This window comes from Gossypium arboreum, chromosome 13 (genome assembly GCF_025698485.1).
Source record: "Gossypium arboreum isolate Shixiya-1 chromosome 13, ASM2569848v2, whole genome shotgun sequence".
Lineage (NCBI taxonomy): Eukaryota > Viridiplantae > Streptophyta > Magnoliopsida > Malvales > Malvaceae > Gossypium > Gossypium arboreum.
Genome location: NC_069082.1, coordinates 66,668,944 through 66,678,102, shown reverse-complemented (window position 1 = coordinate 66,678,102; position 9,159 = coordinate 66,668,944). Strand labels below are relative to the sequence as shown.

The following is a 9,159-nucleotide window of genomic DNA, read 5'->3' as shown; positions in this document are numbered from 1 at the left end:
ACTTAATTTTGACCATTTTCGACAGATTCGCACAAAGGGCGAAGATTGGCTCGGTTGACACTGCTGAAAGCACAAAATAGAGAAGCAATTTGAAGTATCGAGGCACATTAATTTCCAGCCTAAGAGGGTCCAGAAATGTGTATTACTTCATAATTTAATTAATTTTAATTTATTCCCCATTTAATTTGGGTTAAATAAATTATTTTTAATTAATTATGGAGAAAGGGTCCAGTTGAACCGCACTAGTCGAACCAAATTGAGTGAACCAAACCAGCCACTAATTGGGCAGTCCAGGACCGTCCATATGTTGACCCAAATCAGCATTTTAGCTGATTAAATATGCTTGCAAAAGGCCCTTTAAAGACTCCAAATTGCAGTCAAACTCCACTTTTAATTGTGGCTTTGTAGATTTGCCCCAGGCTATTTTTAGCAAAGTTGAAAGTCTTAACTTTTTCCAAGTATATAGCCGACCATAGGGGGCTCTTTGGCTGCTGGAATTTTCTACTTTTAGTAGCCAAAATAAGCTATAAAAGCCACCCCTTGCTGATCATTCAAACCATCCCTCAATCCCACAACATTCTCTCATTCTCTCTTCTCTTCTCTCACTTTTCTCTCCATTTTTTTCCATCCCATTTCCCTTTTTGTTCAAGTGCCAATTTCTTCTCTTGGGAAAGAGTCTATCATCAGCCATTTTGGAGCAGCAATTAGGTGTTCATAAGCTACCTTGATAGTCGAGGGCAACGAAGAACGGAGCAACTAGTTAAGCCACGGAGAAACACCGAATTTGCTTCTTGTTCCCTATCTCTTTAATTTTTGTTGTTGTTTTGATGAACATGTTTATGAATATTTATGCTATTGAAATGGTTATTTTAATCAATTTAGCTTAAATTAAGTTTGTGTTGGGTTGATTATATTATGCCTTCTTGAATTGTTAAAATGATGTTTATGCTGTTATAGACCTCGGTAAATTGCTTGGTTAAGTAAAATCATGCCTAAGTTATTTTTGCAATATAATTGTTAAATAACTAATGAATTAATTATTAAATCATATTAAAATTATAATTAATAGACACAATGCTTAATCAGTGCATGTTTATTCTTCTAAGGTAGCTGAAGTTTAAATTAGCATTATATTCGGCGATACATATGCCTTGCATAACTTGCAAGATTTTTGTGATTAAACTGTTTCAAGGTAGAATTACCCTATTACCTCACTTAATCTTTTATATGCTTGTGAAGATTAATTAATTGCTTGGATTGACTTTGAAAAATGTTCAAGAGATTGATTAATTTAACAAGTATGTATGAGTAGTAGTTTGCAAATTATCGAGTTACCGTGAATTCAATCGTAGCAATATAAACATAAGTTTAATAATTTAAAGTTAAAGAAATGTAATTAATCCAACACAAGTATGTTATCTTGATAAAAATGTTATCTTGATTAAATCTTATTTGAAATCATGCATTAGAACTCCTTTGTTTTATTTTAATTATTTAATTAGTTTTTAAATAGTTTTTGACCATCTTTTAAAACCAAATTATTTTTACCTTGCCAAAGTGTTTTAAAATTAATTTCATAAATAACTCTTTTTACAGTCCCTGTGGGTACGATAACTCGACATTTACTTGTCACTTTATTACTTGTTGCAATTGTGTACACTTGTACATTTTTCGTCGTTCCAAGTTTTTGTACACATTCATACATAGCATGCTCTGTGTCTGAGATATTGGGTATTAGGGTTGAAAACACTAATGTTGAGATTATTGTACTAAGCCCGTTGGGGTAGACTGTCCGAGTAAATAACATGTTGAGAGATGTTCCCTTGGAGATACAAGGAGTTGTTTTTCTAACTGATCTTATGGAGCTGCCTTTCTGAGAATTCAACCTAATACTGGGCATGGATTGGTTAGTTAAGTATCTAGTAAGCTTGGGTTGTGCCACTAAACGGGTAGTACTGAGAATTGAGGTAGATGAGAAGGTAGTAGTAATTGGAGAATGATGAAACTATTTGAGTAATGTAATTTTTGCAATAAGGGCCAACAAGTTGGTTCGCAAGGGTTGTGAGGCGTTCTTGGCCTATGTCAGTGTTTCAGTTGTTGGGGACTCTTAAGTAAAGGATATCAAAACTGTTAAGGATTTTTTGGACCACTTTCCTGAAAAGCTACCAGGGATACCTCCAGAACGTGAAGTGGAGTTTGGGATTGAGCTCCTTCTTGGTATAGCTCCGGTGTCCATCGCCCCTTATAGAATAGCACCGAAGGAGCTTGTAGAGCTTAAGGCCCAAATTTAAGAGTTACTGAACCCTGGGTTTATCCGACCTAGTGTACCTCCGTGGGGAGCACCAGTCTTGTTTGTGAAAAAGAAGGATGGATCCATGCGTATGTGCATTGATTACAGACAACTGAATAGGCTGACCATTAAGAACAAGTACCTTTTGCCAAGGATTGATGATCTGTTCGATCAACTGCAAGGAGTGTTGGTTTTCTCTAAAATAGATCTCTCCGGTCAAGGTATCATCAAATGAGAGTTAAAGAGGCCGATATGCACAAGACAGTGTTTAGGACTCGTTATGGTCATTACGAGTTCCTGGTAATGCCTTTTGGACTGACTAGTGCACCGGCAACTTTTATGAATCTGATGAACAGAGTGTTCCAACCCTATCTGGATCGGTTTGTTGTAGTATTTATCGACGACATACTGGTGTATTCGAGGATTTAAGATGAACATGATAAGCATCTCCGAGTAGTTCTGCAAATTTTGAGGAAGAAACAACTGTATGCCAAGTTCAGCAAATCTGAATTCTGGTTACATGAGGTATGTTTCTTGGTCTTGTGGTGTCTACTGAGGGGATTAGGGTTGATCCTCGAAAGATTGAGGCTGTTTTGGATTGGAAGCAACCTAAGACTGTATCAGAGATTTGTAGTTTTCTGAACTAGTAAGTGGTATGTATCTGAGATTGTGAGACTGCATGAGGTACCAGTTTCCATAATATCTGACAGAGATCCTTGCTTCATGTCTCGGTTCTGAAAGAAGTTACATGAAGCTCTAGGTACACAGTTGGACTTCAGTATAGCGTTTCATCCTCAAATAGATGTTCAGTCAGAGAAGGTGATTCAGATATTGGAGGACATGTTAAGGAGTTGTGTGATTGACTTCTGAGGCAGTTAGGAGGATTACTTGCCGCTAGCTGAGTTTGCCTACAACAATAGCTACCAGTCTAGCATACAGATGGCACCTTACGAAGCACTATATGGTCATAGGTGTCGCACTCTTTCATGTTGGACTGAGTTGGGTGAGCAGCGTGTTCTGGGTCCTGAACTAGTATTTGATAGCAATGATAAGGTCAGATTAGTTCGGGATCGATTGAAGGTAGTATCAAACAGACAGAAGTCGTATGCGGATCTAAAATGTAAGGAAATTGAGTATTCTAGGAGATTTATCTTTCTAAAGGTCTCACCATGGAAGAAGGTGCTGAGATTTGGGCATAAGGGCAAGTTGAGCCCAAGGTTTATTGGGCCTTACCGCATATTGAGACGGTTAGGACCAGTTGCCTACCAGTTAGAGCTTCTTCTGGAATTAGAGCGGATTCATGATGTGTTTCATGTCTCTATGTTGGGACACTACTGTTCTGAACCTACACATGTTGTACCGGTTGAGGAGATTGAAGTTAGACCAAATCTGACTTTTAAGGAGGAACCAGTTCAGATATTGGATCGAGATGTGAAAGTATTGAGAAGGAAGTCTATTCCACTGGTTAAGGTCTTGTGGAGTAATCACAGCTCTAAAGAGGCCACATGGGAACCCGAGGAGGAGATGCGACAATAATACCCTCACCTTTTTTGACCAGGTAAATTTTGAGGTTGAAATTTTTTTTAAGGAGTGTAGAATTGTAACACCCCAAATCCCCAAATCCCAAAAAACACTGTTAAAATTATTGTTGTGTGTTTATGATGTGAAAGTATGGCTGACTTAGTGGTAGTGTGCTCTAGGAGTGTCTAGGAAGTCATGGGTTCAAGCTTTGGCTTCCACAATTTTTTTTTTTTTTTTTTGCTTTTAAGGATATACCCCTATCTTGGGTCAGTATGGTTATATGCAAAACTTGTTAAAAACTTGATAGAATGGGTCTGCTGGTCTAGTGGATAGTGGCACGTAGAGTGTGCTAGTAGTCTGAGGATCGAATCCCTGCTTGTGTATATGGAGATTATTTTTACTGATGGCCATGGGAAGAGGTTGTGTTTGACTAAAACTCTGCTTGGTTGAGTAGAGTTTGAACTTGTTAGTTGAGGGGATAATGCGGGAGTGAATTGAGGAGGATTATGTGGGATTTTGAAAAGGTAAGAGTTGTAGCCGAATAGGTACTTTGACAAGGGAATCCGACTTTGAGGTTGGGAGCTTCTCTAGATTTTTATTTTTGGGATTTTGACAATTTTTTGGTTCTTTCACCCTTATTTCTGAAGCCGTATGTCGCTTTGTTTTTGTTTCGGGTACCTTTCGGTATTAGTTTAGTTCGATTCTACACTTTTCTCTAGCCCTTTAGTCCACCGATTTCTTTCCTTCACTCTCACAAACCCTTTCGATTTTTAGCCCTGCTTGTGGATCGACTCATTCCTTCTTCTCCCTTGCTTTCAACTGACTCCTTCTTCATCGATTCCTCCTCTCCCTATGTAACAGCTTGATTTAGACCCTAGTCAGAACGGTGGTTTTGGGACCACGAATCCAAGTTAGAAAAATATTTTAAAATTATTTTTTCTGTTTATTATGTGTGAATTTGTATGGTTGAAATTTTTGTTATTTATTTTTGTTGTTTGAGTGCCTGATTAAATAAAAGGACTTAATCGCTTAAAATGAAAATTTGATGGATATTTGTGAAAGGGTCGAGTAGTGGTTGTTATTTTAATATGGAGGCTTTATATTGAAATTAAACCATTTACATAATGGGTGGACGGCAATAACCAAGGTATATAATGGTTTTATATTATATTATAAAGGTTATATAAGTAATTGAGTTAATAAACATATATTAGTTAAAATAAAGTTATCATATTCATTTTTTTTCACTTTGTTCATCAACCGAATACTAAAGAAAAGAAAAAGAAATAAGAGTTCTTAAGGTTCAACCATTTTTAAGCTCAATCAAGGTATGTGTTTAGTTCAGTTTTTGATAATTTTTACGTTTTTGAGATCGTTACTTCGAGTACTAGTAAACCCATGCTTGAATTTTTTATTTTGGTGAATATTTTGAGTTATGCCATTGTTGAAAGCTTGTGATTTTTTTTTGTTTGATGATGAAATATGAAAGATATGTTTTGGGTTAACATGTTTCGTATTGGAATTTTTGATGATTTTGAGTAATTAGGACTAAATTGCAAAAATAATAGTTTGAGGGAATAAAATGTGAAATAAATGAAATATAAGGACTTGTATGAATATGGGTAAACTTCGGCCTAATATGGGTATAGTGAAATTTTTTATATTTTGTGTTTTGTGCAATAGGGACTAAATTGTAAAAAGTGTAAATGTCAGGGGTAAAATGGTAATTTTCCCATTTATGTGTTTTTAGACTAAATTGAATGAAAATATGTTTGGATGATCTTAATTTGAATATGTTTAGATTAGTTCGTTTTCTACGATCGGGAGTTGGTCCATCTCACCCTTATCGGACTCTGGTTGATGACTGTATCTCTTTTGTCAGAGAAGGCTGGGTTTGTGAGGTCAGACATACATTTCGGGAGGGAAACCGATGCGCGGATTTTTAGCAAATTTTGGTCAAGTTTGTCGCCTCCTCCGGATTTATTGCCTCTCTTGGAGGCAGATAGAAATGGTCACTATATCCTGAGATCTTAACCGACAAAGAAATCAGATTTGGATCGGGGGAAAACGAAAGTTGTTGACTTGTTGTCCAGTTCCGTTTTATATCTTCGAGATAAATTTATAAGCAAATAGACGTATTTAATTTTAATTAAATGCAAATTATATATGCTAAAATGAAATGTGAGAATATATATGATAAACTGTAATTTATACATATTTCTATCCCATGCTTAGCACATTTAATGGATGATTTTTCCTTATAATTGGTGAATTCGATGCTCCCAATGCCTAAATTTCATGTTTTATACTTAGGTGAGCATAGGTGTAACAGCCCGATTTAGACCCTAATCGGAACAGTGGTTTCGGGACCACGATTCCAAGTCAGAAATATATTTAAAAATTATTTTCTATGTTTATTTTATGTGAATTTATATCTGTGAAATTTTCATGATTTAATTTTGTCGTTTGAGTGTCCGATTTAGTAAAAGGACTTAATCACATAAATAGAAAATTTGATAGTTTAAAGTATAAGGTTCAAAAAGTTAGTGGCTTTTTAAATTGAGGCATTCATGTTGTAAATAGCCCATAATTTTTTTAGTGGACGGTAATGGGTTATATTATAGTGTTTTGGTATGAATTAATTAAGGTTATTTTTGTAAACTAATATTATAAACTATTATAATAAAACATATATAATATAAAACATAAAATAAAGTTTACATACTAGTTATATTTGTTCTTCATTTTCCAAAACTAAACAAAAATAAAAAGAAAGAACACAAGGCTAGGGTTCGACCAATTTGGAGCTTAATTAAGGTATGAGTTTAGCTCGGGTTTTGATAATTTCTACGTTTTTGTGATCGTTGCTTAGAAATCTTCAAGACCTATACATTAATTTTTTATTTTGAGGAATATTTTGAGTTATGCCATTGTTGATAACTTGTGATTTTTTTTTGTTTGATGATGAAAAATGAAAGATATGTTTTAGATTAACATATTTTGTATTGGAGTTTTTGATGATTTTGAGTAATTATGACTTAATTACAAAAAATAAAAATTTGAGGGACTAAAATGTGAAATAAATTGAATATATGGACTTGTTTGGGAGTGGGTAAAATTTAGCCCAACATAAGTATAGAGAAATTTGGTGTATTTTGTGTTTTGTGTAATAGGGATTAAATTGTAAAAATTGTAAATGTCAGGGGTAAAATGGTAATTTACCTATTTATGTGTTTTTGGACTAAATTGAATGAAAATATTTTTGAATGAGCTTAATTTGAATATGTTTAAATCAAGAACTAAAGAAATCGGACTTGGACCGGGGAAAGTCAAAAGTTGTCGACCAGTCGATTCGTACCGATTTTTCATTGTCCGAGGTATGTTTATAAGCAAATAAATATCTTAAATTTTAAATATATGTGAATGTATAATGCTAATTTTGAATTTTATGAATTTGTATAAGTAATAGCCGAATGTGAAAATGTTTGGGAACTATGTTTACAAATCTGATTCGACCAAGATACGATGTCCGAAAGCCGCTTAGGAACCTTAGGAATAGTTAGGATACATATGTCATGACACAGGATTTCGATATATATGCGCGAGTAAGACCATGGCATCGATATGTGATTACGATATGTGTTTACAAGTAAGACCCTGTCTGGGACAGTGGCATCGATTTGTGGCTACATGTAAGACCACGTCTGGGAAGTTGGCATTATACGATATTTGTGGATATCCAAGTGTCCTATCCAATTTCGAACAGTTCAACGGGCAAGGATAAGTTATGTTCGAGTGTGTAAACGAGATAAATATACAGGTATGTATTAGCTTTTTAATAATTAAAATGAGATAAGTGTATTCGATCTTGTGAATATTATTGGATGAGTTACAATTATATGCATATGTGATTTTACACATTCGGCTACATAATTAACCTGTACATATGAAATCATATTGTGATACATGGGCTTATGTGTTTTTGGATTGTGAACTAGGTTAGTGATTATTATTCGATGGTGGAAATTAAATGATATTAATGATAATCTAGTTACATGAGCATTCGGCCAAGTGGTATCTACGAATGAATATTATTGAAATATGAACTTTACATATATGAATTTAAAGGTGTTATAATTATATAAGTGGTTTTGGTTTAATCCAATTGATATAGTTATCGTGATGAATATTTGCTTATGACTTACTAAGCTATAATAGCTTACTCTGTGTATACATGTTACCTTGTTTTATAGAATTTGAATTCAAGTTACAAGCTCGGGGATCGTCAGCAAAGTCTATCACACTATCTACAGCTTCGATATTTAAATAAATCAAACTCGTATTATGGCATGTATAGGCTGGAACAAATTTTTGAAATGTTGGATTTTGGTTATGTAACTAAGGCCATGCGAAAATGGCTTGCTATTTATGTTTAAATTTGTTTTTATGTGTGCTTAGCTATAATGTTTTATGATCTTGATTTTGAAATATGCGGATATGTTTGATTATGGTTTGATTTGTGGTAAATTTATTATGTATTGGAGATTTCTTTATTTTTAAGTTCGAATTTAATTATATTAGGTATGGTTAAACCTATTTTGATTAAAATGCTATATGTTTGGAATTATAAGTTATATGTGTTAGGTATTGTATGTATTAAATTGGTTTAGTGGTGGTGATGGATATAGGGAGTAAACGGTTTTGAAATTAGCACTATTTGGAGATTTTGTTCTTTTTGTTTTTTGTATATAAATGTGGGTGGTGAGTTTGGTTAAATAAATCAGCTTGAATAACCTAGTTGGTGTATGTGAATTTGTTGTATAAATGTGTGTATAATTGAGTAATACATATTATTATAACCCGGTTAAGACTTGAAAAGATGGTAGTAGTATATTTCAGTTGGTGAGTAGTTTTGATGAGATTTTGAATTTAATTAATATATATGTTGATTGATGTATTGACCTTTACATTTATATATCTATGTATATGATGTCTTGAATTAATATAAATATGCACTCGTAAGTTAAAAATTGTTTGAAAGATTAATTTAATGACTGAATCATAATTAATTAGTTTGGTTGCTTTTGTGCATTTTAGACAGGATAATTAATGTGAGATTTAAGAGTATTTTAAATCATTATTTGTGTCTTGGTAATTGTTTGCATGTAGATGATTCGGGTCTTTTATATTAGTATGTGAATTAAATTAGATAAATTTAGGCAATAATGGTTCCGCAATAATCCAAATTTGATGTAGTTCGATATGCATGATGTGATTATTGGTCATGAAATGTATGCATATTTATATATAATAATATTCGGTGAATTTGTCTATGACATTTAAGTTAA

The 9,159-nt window shown here is 33.7% G+C and overlaps 1 protein-coding gene across 1 annotated transcript; it reads left to right on the top strand.

The window, feature by feature from the left end:
- The first annotated feature begins 3,229 nt into the window (after positions 1 to 3,229).
- On the top strand, positions 3,230 to 3,826 carry LOC108464973 (uncharacterized). Its single transcript, XM_053024534.1, has one exon. It carries the CDS (start codon positions 3,230 to 3,232, stop codon positions 3,824 to 3,826), a length of 597 nt encoding a protein of 198 aa, XP_052880494.1.
- Positions 3,827 to 9,159: the final 5,333 nt, after the last annotated feature.

Bases quoted from the DNA above. Each gene is read 5' to 3' on its own strand.
- LOC108464973 (XM_053024534.1), top strand. From the start codon at position 3,230: ATGGCACCTTACGAAGCACTATATGGTCATAGGTGTCGCACTCTTTCA.